The sequence below is a fragment of the Atractosteus spatula genome, chromosome 1 (genome assembly GCF_055471065.1).
Source record: "Atractosteus spatula isolate fAtrSpa1 chromosome 1, fAtrSpa1.hap1, whole genome shotgun sequence".
Lineage (NCBI taxonomy): Eukaryota > Metazoa > Chordata > Actinopteri > Semionotiformes > Lepisosteidae > Atractosteus > Atractosteus spatula.
In genome coordinates, this window is record NC_142706.1 from 76,078,399 (window position 1) to 76,098,540 (window position 20,142).

The following is a 20,142-nucleotide window of genomic DNA, read 5'->3' on the forward strand; positions in this document are numbered from 1 at the left end:
GGACCCGACGCGAGCAAGAGAGGAGACGGCTATGACACACAGCGCTCCAGCCCTGCCCTGGGAGGAATACAGCAAGCCCGGAGAAAGAGGAAGATGGGCTGGAGGGGAGGAGGCCGAGGCCAGCGTCTCACTACTGTACCTGCTTCAGCTTGCGCTTGAGCAGGCCCACGTCGCAGGGGCTGGAGAAGACGATGTCCTGGCCGGGGGAGAGCGCGTACACGAACTGCAGGCCCCGGGACGCCGCCTCCTCCACCAGGGGCCGGAGCTGGGCTGCAGGCGAGGGAGAGGAGGGGTGAGGGGGCAGAGAGCGAGAGGGAGCGAGGGAGACATGAGGGCGGGTTTTAAATTTCGTGTTTCCAGACGGTAAGTGTCTCCGGGGACTGGCCTCTTATTAAATCAGGAGAGCTGGGCTCTACCCATTGTCCAACAGCACTTCAACTGAGAATGTCACTGTGCGCAAATAAAGATAAGATAAGATCAGATCACTTTATTGGCCATATACAATTTCTTGCATTAGGAATTTGTCTTATTGCAGACCCCAGCTTGCTCTCCATGAGACACACAGACAGGGAGAGAAGCTTGGGGTCAGAGTGCAGGGTCAGCCATTTATACGGCGCCCCTGGAGCAGCTGGGGTGAAGGGCCTTGCTCAGGGGCCCAATGGTGTAGGATTCCTCTGCCGGCCATGGGATACAAACCGGCAACCTCCCAGCCACAGGCACAGATCCTGAGCCACAGATCCACCACACCGCCCAGGGTGGTGCAGTCTACTCTGACTCTGCTTAAGCTGCTGCTCTGCTGTAACAAGAATCTTAGGAATTTGGAACGGAGCTCATCGTGAAAAGATTAGCCAGACCACCTGACCGATTGGGCCCTGTCTGGTGGAGTCCTGACACTAGCACGTTAACAGTTCGCTCCAAAAGCTCGTCAACTCGCCCCCAGGCCAAAGCCTGGCCAAAGCAAAAACTGATAGCTCACCCCTCCCTCCAGAGCCTGGGCACGTGGGGGGAGAAATCTCAAGCACTCGGGCGGAGAGAGAGCTTCACGTTTCACTCTGCGTCCTGCCCTCCCCCTGACAGAGCCGGGTCTGCAGTCGAGGTGTTCTCTCTCTTCACGAAAGGCCAGTTCCAAGAAACAGTCAGTGCCAATTAGCTTTTACTTCAGACTGTGTAGATTTTCCACACATCAGTTGTTGCAATCTGTTATTTTGAAGGTGTGAGTCTGAGTTAAAGGCAATGGTGGTGCTGTCTCTGCTCTAGCCAAGAACCTAGAGGCAAAAGCCCACTTCCATATTTAGGGTGGAGAACTAACTCAGCTGAGCCACCAGGTGGCGCTGTGAGGCAGAACATCAAGGCAGTATGCTCAGCTATGATAGGCTTGTGATTATCATCCCTAACACAGTGCCACCTAGAGGCTCACCTGAATTAGCCTTCCACCCTACACATCCAATTTTATGCATCACATCATAATTGTGCCCTTCATGTAGAGTGCAACACTAAAAAGGACCTCCATCACTGTCCCATTGTGCCAAGGTATCTCCCCCCACTGCAGAAATCTCAGATTTCTTTTTTATTTTCCACTTTTATATTTTCTATTGCTAAAACAGATCTTTTAAACTCCCTCACGATAAGCTACTGTTTCTCTGTGGACAAGGGGCTCAGACTCCCCCCTGTGAGTGTGTCAGTACAGCGGACCCCTGCCTCCTCAGTACCTGCTTCCTCAGGGGAGTAGACCTCCCTCCACAGCAGCCGGTGCTTGAGGTCGTCCTTGGGGCCGTACAGGTAGGTGTTGAGCCCCCAGCGCTGCATCCTGCAGTCACACAGACAGAGGCGGCGCAGTGAACAGACACAATTACTTCATTCCAGCCTGGGAAGAGAGCAGCATCTGGACAGGGGGACTTCAGCTGAGGTGCTGTAGCACCTGACCTGATCAGGTTTAGGCTACATTTACTCTTTGCAGAGAGACAGACACACCTGTTGTATTAACACATGAGGTTGTTGACACACCTGCTGTATGTAACATTTCAGGAACAACTGAATGGGTGGGTACCCTTGCCAAAAACAACCATTGTGCCATGTGTATAGTCTGTAATGCATATGCAGTGATGACTTCTAAAGAACATCCATTCGTGGCAACAGAGCTCTGAGGCTGGCTGGAGCTGTACTCGGTGTACTCAGACTACACCTTCCTAGAAACCTTCGCTGAACCTCCTGGATGCAGGGTGGCTGAGAGGTTGAAGCCGAAGGCTCCAGTCTTTCTAAAGGCATATGTTCACATCCCACCTTTACTCTTAGAGTTGTGGGAGAATGGAAGTCTAGCCCAGCTTCCTTGAGGAAACAGCTGAATAAGATCCTCAGATCAGGTAGCTACTATCTACCCCATGTGACAGATGGGCAGAACGGGTCTTCCCATATTTGTAACTGCTTTGAACAAGGTGCCCCAGCTGACAGCATGGAGCCAGCCAGCTGACCTTCTGGGGAAAGATGTCTTCGAACCTGGACCTCACGATCCACAGTACCTTCCAGCTCTCTTTCCACCTGGGCTCACCATCACCTTCATGGACTATCAGTTCATTAGATTGGTGGTTGCGATTGTTTTTGAATTCATACAAGCTCATGTCGAACTGGATGACTTTCTAGAAGGCTCTTTTCCCAGCACTGCTCAGGAGCTTAAATAAGCAAATAAAAATGAAAGATTCACTCTTTTCTCTGCTGTCCAGCCTTCCTCTTTTCCGGTCCCTGAGCTGGAACTCAGCTGAAACCCCTGCCAATCTCTTGACACAGGTGCAGCGCATACACCTGAAACACATCAAGACCAGATGGAGAGAGGGGGACCTGTGTAGCCCTCTCTCTCTCTGGTCGTACCAATAACCTCTAGGGCGAGAGATCCAGACAGCTCGGGAGGAGGAGTGGTGCATTCCAGAAGGAGAGAGCAATCGGATATCACAGCATGCTGCAATGCCGGTGTCTTGTGCACAAGTACCCTCACTGAGAGAATGCAATATATACAGTACTGTCATCCTTAGAAGAGTAACTGACACTGTGAGGTAGTGATGAACTTGCTCTAGACTTCATGAAGAGCCAGACAGGATGTCTCTTTGTGAACATCAGCCAGCGGAGTGCAGCCCCTGGTACAGACTGGGGGGTGCAGAAGACATGTCTGACCGCACCTGAACGGCCCAGGGCCAGTGAAAGATGGGCACTCTTGCTGTCTCTGTAAAGAGATGAGAAAACCATCTTCTGCATGGCGGCTCTGCTGCAGCCTTGCGAAACGCAGACTGCCTGACAGCAGGCACCTGGCTTTTTGTTAGGGTGACATCTGAATGTAACCATATGTGTGCCATACATGCTTTGTACTTTGAAAGGAAAAGAAAACAACAACATTCTATCCACCTACGGTATCTATCCACCCTGCCCCTGCCTCACTGCACTGGGTTTCAGTGTTTGTGATGATACTTTCACACCCATTACTGAATCTCTGTTTCTGCACATTTCCTGAAAACATTGCAGGCACGTGCACAGTGCACAGCTCGTGTACTCACCACTGGAACAGCACCTTCCTCTGCTCCATAGACCAGGGCCTGCCATAGAATCCTGCAAGGCACACACATACAGTATACTGTAACCAGTACGGACTGATCATGGCCATTTCACATTAACCACGACACCTCACTTCTAATGTGCACAAACACTACTGCATATAGTAAGAAACACCTCTATTATCTTCATAATCACAAAATAAAGAAAAATATTAAGAAATACTGCACAGCTCCTGCCAAACGTCTCCAAAGTCATGCAGAAGTCCATGAGCAAATTCTCACTCTTGATACCAGAGCCACTTGGTGCTGAGAGCTCAGGGGCAGTTCTGGGTCTCCAGCCCTGAGCGCTGAGGTCAAGTGGGAGAGATCAGGGCTCAGACCTCTACATACCCTCCTGGGAGCACTACCCAACTGGCTTGAGGCTGTACCTGTTGCTGTGCATGCTATGATGCACACAGTGTTAAAAAAGCATGCTCAACATGTGATTGCACAAGACACAGGGCAAAAGATTGTTTGCATTGATTGTTACTACAGGTTTACTTGTGGACACCATGCGCACTTGTGTTGTGTGTGAATTCTGACCTGGTGAGGGAAGGTGTTAGTCAGGGCCGCCCGACAAAGCAGGTGCCACACCAACGTTCTGCACACGCTGCGCCAGACGGCACTGAGCCCGCTGAGAGGCCAGGGACGACACGCGGCGCTTGTCACTGCCCCCTGCTGCACCGAACGCCTCTTCGTGGCTCCCACAGAGTCGCTGTCATTCACCAACAGAATGTTCAAGATCCAGGTTGGTTTCCGTTTTTTAATCCCCAAACCCTTCCACTTCTAATGCCATGGTTAGAAAAAGCCCTTAGCATCCAAGGAGAGCCGGCACGGAATAGCAGAGCCCGGGTCCAAGCCAGCTCCGGCACACTGCCGCTCCTCATCCTGGAATTACAGCCCCACGTGGGCAGGAGCTGGGCGAGCCTCTCACGCCTCAGGATGAAGGTATTACTATTGCAACGATACTGCGGCTGGGCTCTCTGGGTGCCTTTAGGCAACGGCTGGTTAGGAAAGTGTAGACAACACTGACACTTGGATGTGAATCTTTAATATGCAGCATGCAATCATATCAGTGCCACATATTTAAAACATGTCTAAAACTGGGTCCTGGGGGGCCACCCCAAGAGACCACCCACCATCCCACAAACACACACTGAACAATTCAATCAGAAAGCACCGCTGCCCCACATTGCCTGCTCGACTTCGATTTTCAATGGCATCACAATTGCCTTACAAAGTCTTCCAACTACGTAGAGGTTTGTAACCAAAGTGCCTTTCCACCTTCTCTATAGGCACTTCTCTGTTGCACTTTGAGGGCAAGAGAGGCTATAAATAAGCCGGAGGAGCTGTAGGGCGGAAGACTACAACTCACACAATTCCCTCCACCCAGCTGACAGTACAACAAAAGGCAAATGTCATCTTGGGCAAATAAAACCTGTAATCGTTTGCTATCCAAGGGCTGCAGTAAGGCTAGGACACTGTGAGAGAGCCTAGAGACAGGACAATACCCCAGATACAGAGTTGATTTTGTGTTTGTTGCATAAATAAATGCACCCCTGCACAAGGGATTTAAATGTCTCCATTGTGCCAGAGAGCATCTCTTATCCTAAAGGACAGAGCAAAAGAGCACCTCAGCTCTCACGGCCAGTTCCCTGAGCCGTCAGAGTTTGCGAGAATTGCGATGTGAAGCGGCCCTTCCTGCTCACTAGTCACTGTAATGAGTCATGTAATGTGAAGTCAAAGCAAATAAGTACAGGTTGTGCAGCAGACATTTCACCACAGAAATGTTCCAGTGTGATCTGCATGCAGAGATAACAAGTCCCATTCAGGGGCAAAACAGTCTGGAAGTCGAGATCAATACTTCTATTGTATTAAAAGAGCTGTATTCACAGGCCTGCTTGTTAACAATGTCATAGAGCCGCAACACGTCAACAGAGGTTTAGTTGTCTCGGTCTGAACCACAGACACTGCCGACAACATGGCGCTGCGCAGACCTGATTTCGTCTGCAGATTTCGTCTGCTTTGTGATGTAAATATGAGGTTTTACAAGTTACTGTGTAATTTTTTACTTTTTCTGTGGTTTGAGATGCACTTATCACTGCTTGTTCTTTCTAACCCCAAAATATAAACATATAATTACAGTTCCCCTTTAAATCTTAAAGGAATTTATACTAAATATCTAGAGGTGATTTTGACATTTGACTCCTTTAACAATACCTGGGAGAAATGCACTTGTAACTATTTTCTAACTACTGCTGAAGAGGTCAGGCCTATTTCTGAGGCTCCTAGGTGTGCTTTTGCCTTCGTGTATGAACAAGGCACACCCCTGTTCCCGATATGCAAGTGCTGTTTTCACCGCCTTCTGTTTCATAACCCGACAGCAGCAGACCTGGATCAGTGCCTCACAGTTCTCTGCACCTAACCTTTGCATTGGGAGACACATCCTGTCATGCCAATAGCAATGTGTGACAACAGGATGCACAGCCACTGACTTCTGTGAGCCTGGCAGGGCATCAAAAGTAATCAGTCTGGTTCCTCTTTCATAACATCAACCTGCTACCACTGGCACACATCATCTGTCTTCACAGAGTCTACCTCCACTGTTACACTGATAACCCCAGAACCTGGGTTCAATTCCTGGGGTGCTGTCTGTGTGGAGTTTGTATGTTCTCCCCGTGTTCACATGGGTTTCCTCTGGGTGATCCAGTTTCCTCCCAAAGTTCAAAAACATACTAGCAGATTTCTGGAGAAACTGACCCTGGTGTGTGATGTGAGTGTGTTTGTGTCCTGTTGTCCCATCCAGGGTGTATCCTGCTTTGCGCTCGTTGCTTGCTGGGATAGACTCTGGCACCCCTGAGACCCTGCATTGGATAAAGCAGTTTAGAAACTGAATGGATGGAAAAACGCCACTAGGAATTTTACATAGGAATAGGAAATGTCAGGAGTGCCCATCTGAGGAGCCCTGTGGGTTCCCTCCAGACCTGTGAGCTGGAGTCCAGCTGCACCGCTTAGTTTGAGCCAGAGGCTGCGACACAGCTAGAGCTGGTGACCACTCTGGGCTGGGCACAGTGGTCAGCGTTGCTACCACACAGCTCTGGGGCTCTGGGTTGTCTCTGGGTGTCTGTGTGTCTGCTCTGTGGTGGACTGGCCCTGGTGTGAGTGTGTGTCTGTGTCTGTGTCTGTGTGTCTGCTCTGTGGTGGACTGGCCCTGGTGTGAGTGTGTGTCTGTGTCTGTGTGTCTGCTCTGTGGTGGACTGGCCCTGGTGTGAGTGTGTGTCTGCTCTGTGATAGACTGGCCCTTGTGTGAGTGTGTGTCTGTGTGTTTGTGTCTGCTCTGTGGTGGACTGGCCCTGGTGTGAGTGTGTGTCTGTGTGTGTGTGTGTCTGCTCTGTGGTGGACTGGCCCTGGTGTGAGTGTGTGTCTGCTCTGTGATAGACTGGCCCTTGAGTGAGTGTGTGTCTGTGTGTGTCTGCTCTGTGATGGACTGGCCCTGGTGTGAGTGTGTGTCTGTGACTGTGTGTCTGCTCTGTGGTGGACTGGCCCTGGTGTGAGTGTGTGTCTGTGACTGTGTGTCTGCTCTGTGATGGACTGGCCCTGGTGTGAGTGTGTGTCTGTGTGTGTGTGTCTGCTCTGTGATGGACTGGCCCTGGTGTGAGTGTGTGTCTGTGTGTGTCTGCTCTGTGATGGACTGGCCCTGGTGTGAGTGTGTGTCTGCTCTGTGGTGGACTGGCCCTGGTGTGAGTGTGTGTCTGTGACTGGTTGTCTGCTCTGTGATGGACTGGCCCTGGTGTGAGTGTGTGTCTGTGTGTGTGTGTCTGCTCTGTGGTGGACTGGCCCTGGTGTGAGTGTGTGTCTGTGTGTGTGTGTCTGCTCTGTGATGGACTGGCCCTGGTGTGAGTGTGTGTCTGTGTGTGTGTGTCTGCTCTGTGGTGGACTGGCCCTGGTGTGAGTGTGTGTCTGTGACTGTGTGTCTGCTCTGTGATGAACTGGCCCTGGTGTGAGTGTGTGTCTGTGTGTTTGTGTCTGCTCTGTGGTGGACTGGCCCTGGTGTGAGTGTGTGTCTGTGACTGTGTGGGCTCTGTGGTGGACTGGCCCTGGTGTGAGTGTGTGTCTGTGACTGTGTGTCTGCTCTGTGGTGGACTGGCCCTGGTGTGAGTGTGTGTCTGTGACTGTGATGGACTGGCCCTGGTGTGAGTGTGTGTCTGTGTGTGTGTGTCTGCTCTGTGGTGGACTGGCCCTGGTGTGAGTGTGTGTCTGTGACTGTGATGGACTGGCCCTGGTGTGAGTGTGTGTCTGTGTGTGTGTCTGCTCTGTGGTGGACTGGCCCTGGTGTGAGTGTGTGTCTGTGACTGTGATAGACTGGCCCTGGTGTGAGTGTGTGTCTGCTCTGTGATAGACTGGCCCTGGTGTGAGTGTGTGTCTGTGTGTGTGTGTCTGCTCTGTGGTGGACTGGCCCTGGTGTGAGTGTGTGTCTGTGACTGTGATAGACTGGCCCTGGTGTGAGTGTGTGTCTGTGACTGTGTGGGCTCTGTGGTGGACTGGCCCTGGTGCGAGTGTGTGTCTGTGTCTGTGTGTCTGCTCTGTGGTGGACTGGCCCTGGTGTGAGTGTGTGTCTGTGACTGTGGTGGACCTGCCCTGGTGTGAGTGTGTGTCTGTGTCTGTGTGTCTGCTCTGTGATGGACTGGCCCTGGTGTGAGTGGGTGTCTGTGTGTGTCTTCTCTGTGGTGGACTGGCCCTGGTGTGAGTGTGTGTCTGTGTGTGTGTGTCTGCTCTGTGATGGACTGGCCCTGGTGTGAGTGTGTGTCTGTGTCTGTGTGTCTGCTCTGTGGTGGACTGGCCCTGGTGTGAGTGTGTGTCTGTGACTGTGGTGGACTGGCCCTGGTGTGAGTGTGTGTCTGTGTGTGTGTGTCTGCTCTGTGGTGGACTGGCCCTGGTGTGAGTGTGTGTCTGTGACTGTGTGTCTGCTCTGTGGTGGACTGGCCCTGGTGTAAGTGTGTGTCTGTGACTGTGTGTCTGCTCTGTGATGGATTGAGTGTACCTGCCTCGTGCCTGTTGGTTTCTGGTTCCGCCTCCCTCACAACCCTGTATTGGACAAAGCAGTTAGAAAATGGATGGATGTCGAGCCTGCTCTGTTTAAATCACTTTCTCTCTCTCGGTTCTTATGCTTTAAATAAAAAGAAAACGAACAAGGCTAAGAACTGCATGGCAGAGAGCTGATCCCACCCGTTTCCACAACAACAGTTATAACAACACTTATTTTTTATGAAACATAACCTGGTTGGCATGTGAATGCACAGCCCGTCTCTCGATTTTAATTTTGCTCAGATTAGATGAGAAAGCGAGTTAATCATCACTTGAATCATGGCAGGCGCCCGTCGCCCACCGTGCACTGCAGCAGGGATGGACGCACGCAGATTGAACGGATAAGCGCAGATGAACAGCGGAGCGACTTGGCCGAGGGACAGACGGATCAGTGACCGTGATCACTGCGTCCCTTTTGGGGTTCTGCCTCCTCCTGTTCAAGATAACCTCTGCCCGCGCCCGTCTGCGGTCCGCCCAGGGGCGGGGGGCTCGCAGGTGGGCTGAGGCGCCGCCTCGCACCTGTGATTTAGGTTACAGTACCTCAGCCGCCAGGCACACGCTGTTAAAAACACAAGAACGCTGCACCAGAATTACACCCTTCTACAATATATTTAATTGATCAAGGAGAAGACAAGAACACTTAATCAGCGCGACCGAAGGAAATCTGATGAAAAGGTCCAGGTTGATATTGATAATGTCGGCACCGCCCCCGCCACTCTCCTCCCGAACCTCTCCACGGCGACTATACATTGAAGGAAATGGAACCGTGTAGCTTATTCCATGTCAAAGAAAAATAAATATATATAATTATTTTTTTATAAATAAAAAATACGCTCACCTTCCACCACTCCACAAAGGAATCCGGGCTTTTCCTCCATTGCTGTACAGTCCCGCTGCGCTTCGTCCACTCTCAACCTGCGGGAACGTGTTTCGGGAAGGAAAGGAAAATGTATCTCGCTCGCTCTTCCAGTCAGACGCTCAGGAGCCTCGCCATCTCGCCTTCTCCCCGGTGCTGGCAGGCAGCGGGTCCACACCGGCCGTCACCAACCCACCCACTCGCACGCATGCACGACAGCAATCTCAACGCCCCCAGAAGACAGCCGGTGTCGGTCCAGGGGCCGACGCGATCTGCCCCAGCGCCCGGTCTGTCCCTGTCCGAGCGCAGGGTGGGTCTCCTCAGATCACAGCCGTGCACTCACGGAGACATCTGTTTTCAACCTCAAGGCCTGGGGCTACGCTGTGCAGCACACGGTATTGCCAAGGAGACAGGATCGAGTTTCGCCCAGCTCTACAGAGGTGTATTCTGCACAAGCGCTGATGGGGAAAAACATCCACCGACAGTAGCTGGTTTTACGACGATGTGGGTACTGTGAGCTCGTCAGCGCACCCTAGTGGCCTTGGTCAGCAGTGCAGTAGCAGGACAGTGTGGGGAAATCATTAAAAAAAAACTTTTACAAGTTTTTTTTTTCCTCGAAGAGGAAATATTGTACGAATATTATTTCCAAGGGAAGGTAGACAGAGGCAAGGAGAGGCTTTGGTCACTGTAATCTGAATGATTTGTAAGTTCTTTCCCCCCAAACACTAACCTCTTTTTCGTTTCTTCATGACGAATACGCCGCATAGCAACAAGTCGATCAACGCGACTAAAACGTTTTAAATGCAGCCGAAGGGGTCGCACTTGTTATGAATGCTGCCTCGTAGCACAGGGGCCCTGGGTTCAATTCTGAATCTGGGGTGCTATCTGAGAGGAGTTTGCATGTTCTCCCCGTGTTATAGTTGATTTTCTCCACTGCTCCAGTTTCCTCCACAGTCCAAAGACATGCTGGTAGTTTAAAGTGTCTGTGTCTGTGATGGACTGGCGTCCCATCCAGTGTGTATCCCATGCAGGAGCAGTTTAGAGATGTCAGTGTAATCTCAATTAACACGGATAGCATTTTTTGTACAAATGTGGGAGGAAACTACTGTATCTGCAGAAAAAAGACAACATATATGTGAGCAGATGATTTAGACTCCACACAGAAGAATTGCCACAGCAGTATTGATCTCTGACCATGTCAGGAGAGTCACCCGATAATAGATACGACACATTTTAAAACATGTGTTCATACTGTATGAGCACACTCATCTCTATTCTTAAGAGCATAATGGTCACATACGAAACAAGCACATTGTCTGGGCAGCGGTAGCTAATTTCTCCAGGGAGCTCATCCAGCTTTTGCAGCCAGGGTTTCAGCTGCGTGGCTGGGCAGCTTGCTCCAGACCCTCACAGTCATGTGTGCGAAGAGGTGTCTCCTGTTCCCACTTTGAAGGGCATTTGCATGCAGTTTCCTCTTGTGTGCCCTGGCTCATGTTTCTTCGCTGATGCTGAGGAAGTACACTGGCTCGACTTTGTCAGTGACCTTCAGAAACTGGAAGGCGTGAACGAGGTCTCCTCTCGGTCCTCGCTGTTCAAGACGAAAGCGACTCAGTTCTTTCAGCCTGTCTATAATCGAGGAAGTGTAAACCTGTTCGAGCTGTTTGTAAATGATCAGATTTTATGAGCAGGTGAATAAAGAGGATATCCGTTCATACAATGATGTTGCATACAGTACACAAAGCAGAACAACAAGCAAGCAGTGCATTTTTCTGCTTAAGAACTATTTGCTGATCTAGGGAAGCTGACACCTGACACCTCAGTATCTCAAGCCTGAATGTCTTGTTTCAAGTAGATTCCTATTCACTCATCTGTAGAGTTATTATAACATTATATTCAAGGAAAACATTATGGGCTTTTCAGTACTGAAACAAAAAAGAGAGAGGCATTAAAAACACCACAAATGAGTATAGGAACTCGTAACTGTTATATCTGTTATGCCTCAGTATGAATCTGAAAAGAAATAACAGCACAGAAGTAACACTAATGTGAAAATGACCACAGCAAAACAATAAAAGGAGTTGTGTGGCAACACTAAACACATCACATTCCTGGCCTCCTCCTGAAAGAGCCTGCAGCAAACCAGGGATGATTACAAACGCCCTGCAAAGTGCGTCTCGCCTCCTACCAAGCACGACTGTGTGGAGAGCCCCACTGAGGAGGCTGGCGCTCGTGGCGGTGGAAGCAAAGGGCCAGTTTCAGCCCCTCGACAGACCCCACAGCTCACTGTGTGCTTTGGAAGAGCCTTACTTCTTAGGGAAGAGACAACAGACCTTTGACAGCCATGCTGCACTGCTGCACAGCAGATTTCTCTAGTGCATCTCTCTCCAGAAGCTGTTTGAGGATATGAAAACCTTCTCCAGGGGAAGCCAATCTGAGAGACACCGACAGACTTCCGCATATTTAAGGTGAAGGGGTCTTGTTTTGAAGACAGATCAAAAGGGAGACCACAGCCACCTTCTCTTGTAGTTGTGCAGAAGAAGACCACACGATGTATACGGTTTTAGAAATTATCGATGCAGAAACACTCTAACTGAATTCCATTAACACGAAAAGATAACGGTAAATTTAAAATCAAAACCCTAAAACATGCATCTTTCTGTCCCTGTGAAAGCGGTTTACCGGGTCTTTCTCAACAACGAGAAAATTCAACTAAACACTACAGAACTTTATGTGCCCTTTAAAAACGAGCAGACGCAGTCTGATTGCGTCAAAGCAGGTGCGCCGGTTGAGTGTTGTGGGTGCGTTGTCATGGTAACCGTGACCCATTTACCTTGATGACACCAGGGAGAAGAGAAGAGGTCTGAGAATTTGTGATGGATAACTCGAATATTTTCCCCCTGTGCAATCGTGACGCGTTTGCTCTGTAAGGTAAATATGACAAGACGCTGTCTGCGAAAAAATAATTTCCACCCTGAACTCCGGCGTTTTAACAGTGCATCTTCATGCCGACTTTTTCGAATGCCATTGACGGTGTAATATCTCTCCCCTGTTCACTAACTCGACATTAATTTAAAGCTAAAATTCAAAAACTGTCTTTACGAAGACACACAGGTCCAGATACAGTACAGTGCCCCTTACAGATTGGTTCATAGCCCGACTGGTGTGATGGCTGTTTTTCTAGCCTCGTGTCTGTCCTTTTGAAAAAAGCGTAAAACATTGACGTTTCTATAGAAATGCCCCAGTTCTCTACAGAAATCTATAGTCACTGTAAAATGCTATTTTATAAATCTGAAATTCAATGCGCTGCTATCTCTTCTGCTGGCCTCCGGCTGTCTGTGCTGCTGTTCCCTGCTTGCGTTATTACTGAACACGTCTGCCTGCATTATTATTGATCTTGTATCCGACTTCCAGCAGCAATAGATCGTCCTTGGCTGGAACAGCTGAACTGAAGATCGTGATGTGGTTTAGCCAGACTAGACTTATGCCCTCGATGTCTGCATGTCCCTAAAGGTGCCATTGAATTCTGCTCTAACGGTAGCTTCCTGAAGTATGATTTCCGGTGAGGTGAATTTCAGGGTATTCAGTTGTGAATTTTTGACCATGGGGTTTAGCAAAGTTTAGATATGATTGCATTTCCCAGCAAGATCTAAACTATTCAGAAAGCCTAGAACCAAGGGTGTTTTTTGAGATATTTGCCTATGTAAGATCCAAGTAAACACAGGGCAAGATACTGATGATTAAAGGGTGTTTATTCCTAATAATTATTAATAATAATAATTGCTTACACTTATATAGCACTTTTCTGGACACTCCATTTACAGCACTTTACAGGTAATGGGGACTCCCCTCCACCACCACCAATGTGCAGGATCCACCTGGATGATGCGACGGCAGCCATAGTGTGCCAGAACGCTCACCACACACCAGCTATTAGTAGGGATTAGAGCAGAGTAATGAAGCCAATTCATAGATGGGGATTATCAGGAGGCCATGATTGGTAAGGTGCAAAGGAACAAGTAATAGGTTTATTCCATGCTGAAAAAAAGAAGAAAGAGAACACAACGTTTCGGCCGTGGAGCCTTCTTCAGGTGTGGTAAGGGCCAATGGGAAATTTGTCCAGGACGCCAGGGTTACACCCCTACTCTTTTCAAAAACATCCTGGGATTTTTAATGACCACAGAGAGTCAGGATCTTGGTTTTACGTCTCATCTAAAGGACTGTGCCTGTTTTACACTATAGTGTCCCCGTCACTATACTGGGGCATTAGGACCCACATGGACTGCAGGGTGAGCACCCCCTGCTGGCCCCACTTACACCTCTTCCAGCAGGGACCTTAGTTTTTCCCAGGAGGTCTCCCATCCAAGTACTGACCAGACTCACACCTGCTGAGCTTCAGTGGGTTGCTAGCTGTGAGTTGCAGTGTGATATGGCTGCTGGCAATGATTCACTGCAGTCAGTTAGATCCCTGGTGAATCATAGGACTGACCAGCCATCATCAAGAATAGAAATTCAACAGTGACTGGCCATTTCTAGAGATGTCATTAACCAGCTCCATAGGCAGGGACCGCAGCATAAACAGAAAAAAAACAGAACAGAGGAAAAAAAAGAGAGTAGTTACATCGTCATTATCTTCTTTCTCTAGAGCTTGAGTTGTGTGCGACATCTTTGTTCTGATCAGTGTTGGAGACCACTTTCTGTCTTGGTAATCTGAATATTACAGAGAGCTTGCCATCTTCTTTATAGGAAATTGTGGATCACTGGTTAAACTGTTCTCTCCTAGGTTTGTGATGCATTGTCACAATAGGCAATTTGATTCCCATTCAGTTTTAGGCATCCATGTTATAGGAACGGAGAATTAGTCCTGAATAGTATCCATTTTTCTTAAGATGCCGTTGCGTTTTTTGTCTTGTTGAAAGTGTGGTTTATTGTAATTGTTATTTTGATTACTGGGGCAGAATTATTGGTTTCTAGGCCTATAGGAAGTAGGACTCTGTGAAGCACAGCTTGAATATATGTGTCAGAGTGTAATTATTTTATAGTTGTGGTATTTTATTGTCAATTCGCCTTTGTTAGTCTGTCACGTTTGGGTCTGATTTATTTTTTTAGATATCAGAGAATAAAAGTGAACTCGCATGTCACTTTTTTTTTTCGTGATCCACTATTGTGTTACAATATTGCTATTGATATCACTTGGGACGCTGTATGTGTTCTATAGAAGTGACTAATCAGCTCCTTGTTTCTAGCTATGTTCTAGAGAGCTGTGAGTTTGATGTCCTGCCCAGGCTGGTGCCTCCTGCCAACAGAAGTGAGCCTTCAAGATGCCCAAGAAGAAGGCAGACTCGGACCCTAAGCTCAAAACAAGTGGAGGAGATGGAGCAGATGAGGCGCAGAGGCCAGCGACTGACAAGGAGGTCCTCCTACAGAAAGAGTAAGATCACAGGGAGACACTCTTACACATAAGCATAGAGACAGCAAGTGGCAATAAGACTGTTGATGATGGGGCCAACCTGGAAATCTCTGGTTGTATGAATGAAAGGGGCTTGATTTGAAAATAGAGGAGTACAAAGAAACCCACAGAGTCATGGGCTGTCTGTATCATAGTCTTCAGACTTGCCATTCAGTGAAATCTGATTTGACCAAAGTGCCTGGAGTCCTCGAGAGTCCTCTAAAGGTTTAACATAATAGTATGCTACAATATGAACACTATGGCACAACAGATGTATACAGGTATTGTAGGTGAATAAGAATTGTCCAAATATTTATGAAAAAAAGATGTAATGCAGAAATCTGTGATTCAGAATGACTCATACCCTGAAATTATGATAACGAAGCTCATCTGCTCACTTGAAAACCTTTGAGGAACAAACATCTTGGTGGAAAAAAACTATGAAACTGAGGAGAGAGTCATCTCATCTGTTAGGAGGTGTCAGATCCTCTGGAGGGGAATCTGTTCTACTGTGGGGCTGTTTTGTTAATCTGGTACAGCTGTCCGTGTTCAGACTGAAAGAATAATGAATTCTGGAGTGTAGCAAGATATTCACCTGAAAACGCTATTTTATAATTCTATAAAAAAGCAAATAAGCAAGATCAGTATGTCATATAATCAATTAGTATCATTCCAGTAGAACATTTTGCTATTAACCAAAGGGACGGCTATCCCACCTCGAGATGCTGGAGAGCTTCTGTTGTGGTCAAAGGTCCCCACTGAGAAGTGTCCTGCCCTTGTAAGTGACTATAGGAAGAGTGGCACAAAGGTCATACAAGCCAGAGATGCATTTCTAACATCCTGACTTTCAGGATATCATAACTTCAACTTACACATGTGTCGGTGTCATTTTCATTAAAAAAAATTAGGATATTCAAGATTACGCTACAGCATATGTCTTCTTCGTATACTGTATGGCTTTAAAATATACAGTATATTTCAAATAGCAGATTAATAAATTTAATATTAAAGTGAATATTGAAAAGGAGAATTTAATAAAAACTGAAAGATACGGATATGTTTGGAAGCAACTGTATATGAAGTAAAAAATTTAACAATCGCATAAGAAATATTGCTGGCACATGCATTGTTTTATAATATAATCCATAAAACGATAATTAAATCCAAGACAGATCCCAAAGGTGAGCAGAAATTCTGTGGTCTTGTGACAAACGCAGCCTTCCAGGTGGCAAATCTTTTGAGAGCAAAACAAGAGGCTTGTTTTAGAGCTAAGACAAGTCAATGGCGTGTCTGATCGTGGTAACGTGCTGAAAGAGCGGAAGACTGGGCACGTGCCCCTCATCGCCACCACGCCTGCACGCCTTTGAGTTGTGCGTGTTGGCTTGGTATTTCCAGGTATGAGCAGCTGACAGAGACCCTGAACAGTCTGAAGAGAAAAGTGGAGCACCTGTATCCTTTTCAGGCAGAAGGCGCTGTGTCCAAGCACACCAGCTCGCCGCTGAGGGGAACACGACCGATTCCGATAGTTCCTCTCACACGGAGAGTACTGCTGAGTCTCGGTCCTGGTGGGCTCTTTCACCTTCGGTCATAAAAGTAAGGTGACCACTACTTCTTCATGAATTCTCAGCTGATGAATATACAGTGTACAGTATGGTATTGATGAATGTATCCCAGTCGTTATTTTTCCATCGGCATGAAGTGCGTGCCTTTCCACACACCCACACGCTTCGCAGAGCGGCCCACGCAGGCTACCGCGCACACGGTCACACGCACCGCTAGGGGACCCGACTCGCGGGGCGTGTCCGTCCGTTTCGCCGCTCGATCACGTCCTTAACCCGTCCCCGCCCCAGACGCCGGGAGAACGAGTATCTGCAGCAGGAGGCTCACCAGACGCGCATGGAGAGTGTGAGTGAGGGGGAGCGGGAGTCAGGCGTGAGAAAATCACCCCCTGCAAATATTTAAATGCAGTGTTTCACATAAGTTAGGAGAAATGTGTTCTACACAAACAAAATGAATACATTGGACTTGATGTCACATATTAAATATTTTTTTCTATTGAAATATTTTATCATTTAGAAACATTTTAGGTACTAAAATAAGACAGTCCCGCTGTTTTTGCTGACATTGCGAGAGCGGATATTTTCCCGCGTGTGGTGGGATTTGAGCGTGGAAGTGAATGAGGGACCTGAGAAATGGGGACAGGCCCTGAGCTGAATGGGGTGAGATGAGGAGATGCCCACCTTGTCTACTTCGTTTCAGTGAATTTGAAACCGCCGGCGTGACCTGCCGTGACTAAATAGATCGTGTTGCCTCCGCCCGTCTTTGGAGGCTCCCATACCAGCCAGAACGTTTGTGATCATCCCAGTATAGTTCTCAAGGCAATGCCATGTAATTCCAGTACACGCCCACAGCTCAGAAAACGTGTACGTTCAGTGTGGTCTGTACCCAGTGATAGTCATGTGCTGAACGGTTAGAAATGACTGATGGGTGATCTGCTGCCATCCATTAAATGGAGCTACAGAACATTCCACCAGATGTATCTCTCAAAGGGGCTTTGTCATTGTATGCTGAGCAGGTTGTCAGCTGGGTGCGGTCAATGCCAGACTTGCCCGCTGCATTCCCTGACTCCTTGCTGTGCGTTCACAATTGTACTAAATGGGACTCTGTGTGAGAAAGACCTAAAGACAGCTGTTGAAATACAGCAGGTCAGCAGGTTTTATTTGGTAAATTCCAATGTAAGTGAGTGTTTGAGAGTTTAATAAATCAGAAGCAGAAACAGTTAAGATGTGCTGGCTGGGACATTAATGTATACTCCTTAGATTTAAAATTGAGTTTCCTTTAGTAATATTGATGCAAAACAGCATGTCTCAATGATGTGATGTAGATGCTCTCCTGTCTTCCCACTGACAGCAAGAGTACATGTCCTACATGTCCAAGAGGACACAGAAACGTCAGAATGCCATCATCAGTCTGAGTGACCAGAACCAAGTAGAACTGGAGAAGCTGAGTAGACAGAGAGAGGAGCTGCTGGACACGCACAAGGGGCAGTCCACTGGTGAGAGAGGCAGAAAACACAGGATGCAGATGCAGAAAGCAAAGGTTTTGTGCTGTTTCATACATGGGCATGATGTTACATACAGTATATAACACCTCTGAATCCACAAAAGAACTGGGAGCGTGCCTCATCCATGTGTTTCTGTGTTTCAGAGCTGAAACAGCAGATCCTGGAGAAAGAGAATGAGCTGTCTGTATTGAATCTGGAGATTTCTGATATGCAGGAATATAAGGTAGTATGCATAACTCATCCAGGCTCAATACTAGTTTAGTGGGGGTGGATGTACTGAATATCCACCCCCTTAATCACACTTTAAACCACTGGATTTCACTTAAAATAACAAAAACCCTTTAATAACTTGCCAATAGCAAAATAGGATTGGCTGCCTTCCACTTGAAAACTTTTGCTACATCATTCTTAAATTCTCTCACGTTTCACTCCCACCAGCGAAACATATTCTAATCATTATTGAACAGATGTATTTCTGTGTTGTTTCCAGTGGCCGTGTTAAGCGCTGTGGGATCCTTTGTGTATGAAAAGAGTGAGTGCAGCGTAGAATATTATTGCTACACACAGAGCCTGCAGCAGCAGCAGCTGGGACGCATCCAGGAGCTGGAGCAGGAGGTGCTGACCATGCGCGCCCGCCACTCCGAGAGCCTGCAGAGCCTGAAGGCCGGCTTCCTGGGCAACAAGGTGCAGTACGAGAGCCAGGCCCGGCACAAGGTGCAGGCGCTCGCTGTGGCTGCCAACAGGGTGAGTGTGCCAGCCAGCCCTGGCGACGAGCCGCGCACAGGTGTGGACTGCAGGTCCGTAGCACAGCTCCCACTGGGGCTCGATTGGGCCCCGTGACCCAGTGAGTCTCACACACACCCCACCACAGGCAGAATCAGCACCAGTACACCCACGTGAAAGCAAGCTGCTTGCAAACATTATAAAAAAAACCTGGGAGGTAGAAGAGTAGTATCTGGAACCTTTAGCTTTAGATCACCAAGCCCGAGGCCTGGCTCAGACCCGATTCCCTGTCCTTGCTTGCAGGAGGCGTCGCGCTGCCTGGCTGCACACACTCAGCAGGTGGCGCAGGAGAACCAGCAGCTGCGCGGGGAGCTGCTGCAGCTGATCCAGCGAGCCCGCGATCTCCGCCTCCACCAGGGGAGGCTGCAGGAGCAGGGCCAGCAGCTGCTCCGGGAGAGGCAGTATGTGCAGGACCTGCGCAGGCTGAGGGGATCAGCTCACTGCCACGCGGGCACGGAGGAGGGCAGCACCCAGCACACCTGAATTACAGCCGCACACGCGCATGAACACACCCACTTTCAGGGCTGCTGCCCGTCAGTCAACCCCTGCTCTTGCACTCAAAGAACCACGTAAGGCAAGCAAACACACCTCACACAGCAGAGATGCACCCCGACCTTACAACTCAGTTTCTTCTGCATTGCATCACCTAACGGAACCGATCTTCTGTACAGCTGTATCAATTTTAGGCCTGTCTTGTGTTTTTAAAATGAGATGGATTGAAAGAAAGCAATAAAACCTGGAGACTGCAGCTGCCATCAAGGACTGGAGTTGTACATGTCTGCATTGCGGTCTCACACACTGACACAGCCTTCACAGGGTACACTTCTGTTACATAAGAAAAGAGCACAGATGTTAAACATTCTAAAGATATGACTTATAATGGGATTGTTTTGGAATGATCATATTGAAGCTGTTCAGAATTTGTGTGACAGAACTGCTTCAACAGTATTGCGTGGCTTTTACCAGAGACCACAGCAGGTTGTGGACCAGCTCTGTGTGTTTAAAACAGAGACACGCAGTATTGTGCAGCCCTTCTAAGCTGGGGTTCTTGCAGTGAAGCATTACCTTCTGTTGTTTAATGTGCTGCTGTAACACTTTTTATTTCCTAGAATTTAAAGCTATTTTAAAACACAAATGCCGTTAAAAACATTACAAACTGTTATTTTATACGTTGCCATTTTTGAGTTTACCTAAAATACCGTCGCAAGAGTTTTATACCAACTGTCTAGGAGCATGAATGATTCTGCTTTCCTCCTTTTTTCTCTGACTCAGGATGATCTTAAGTGGTCGCTGTGGGTTGAATCTCAGTATTTTAAGGAGGACATTCTAGCAA

General features: G+C 48.3%; 2 protein-coding genes across 2 annotated transcripts in view; one reads left to right on the forward strand and one right to left on the reverse strand.

Annotated features, from left to right (window-relative positions):
• The window catches only part of LOC148842033 (protein O-GlcNAcase), a 29,623-nt gene extending 19,597 nt beyond the window's left edge, over positions 1 to 10,026 (reverse strand). Inside the window, exons 1-4 of the mRNA XM_088919713.1 lie at positions 9,499 to 10,026; positions 3,540 to 3,591; positions 1,710 to 1,807; positions 140 to 270 (exon numbers count right to left, since the gene is read on the reverse strand). Coding sequence (XP_088775839.1) covers positions 140 to 270; positions 1,710 to 1,807; positions 3,540 to 3,591; positions 9,499 to 9,538 — 321 coding nt within the window. The 5' untranslated portion in view covers positions 9,539 to 10,026. The remainder of the gene's footprint in view (positions 1 to 139; positions 271 to 1,709; positions 1,808 to 3,539; positions 3,592 to 9,498) is intronic.
• A 4,808-nt stretch (positions 10,027 to 14,834) lies between these two features.
• Positions 14,835 to 19,292, forward strand: ccdc166 (coiled-coil domain containing 166). The gene is made up of 7 exons (XM_088919723.1): positions 14,835 to 14,944; positions 16,358 to 16,411; positions 16,813 to 16,867; positions 17,873 to 18,017; positions 18,170 to 18,249; positions 18,594 to 18,770; positions 19,053 to 19,292. The coding sequence occupies exons 1-7, from the start codon at positions 14,835 to 14,837 to the stop codon at positions 19,290 to 19,292; spliced, it is 861 nt and encodes a 286-aa protein (XP_088775849.1).
• Positions 19,293 to 20,142: the final 850 nt, after the last annotated feature.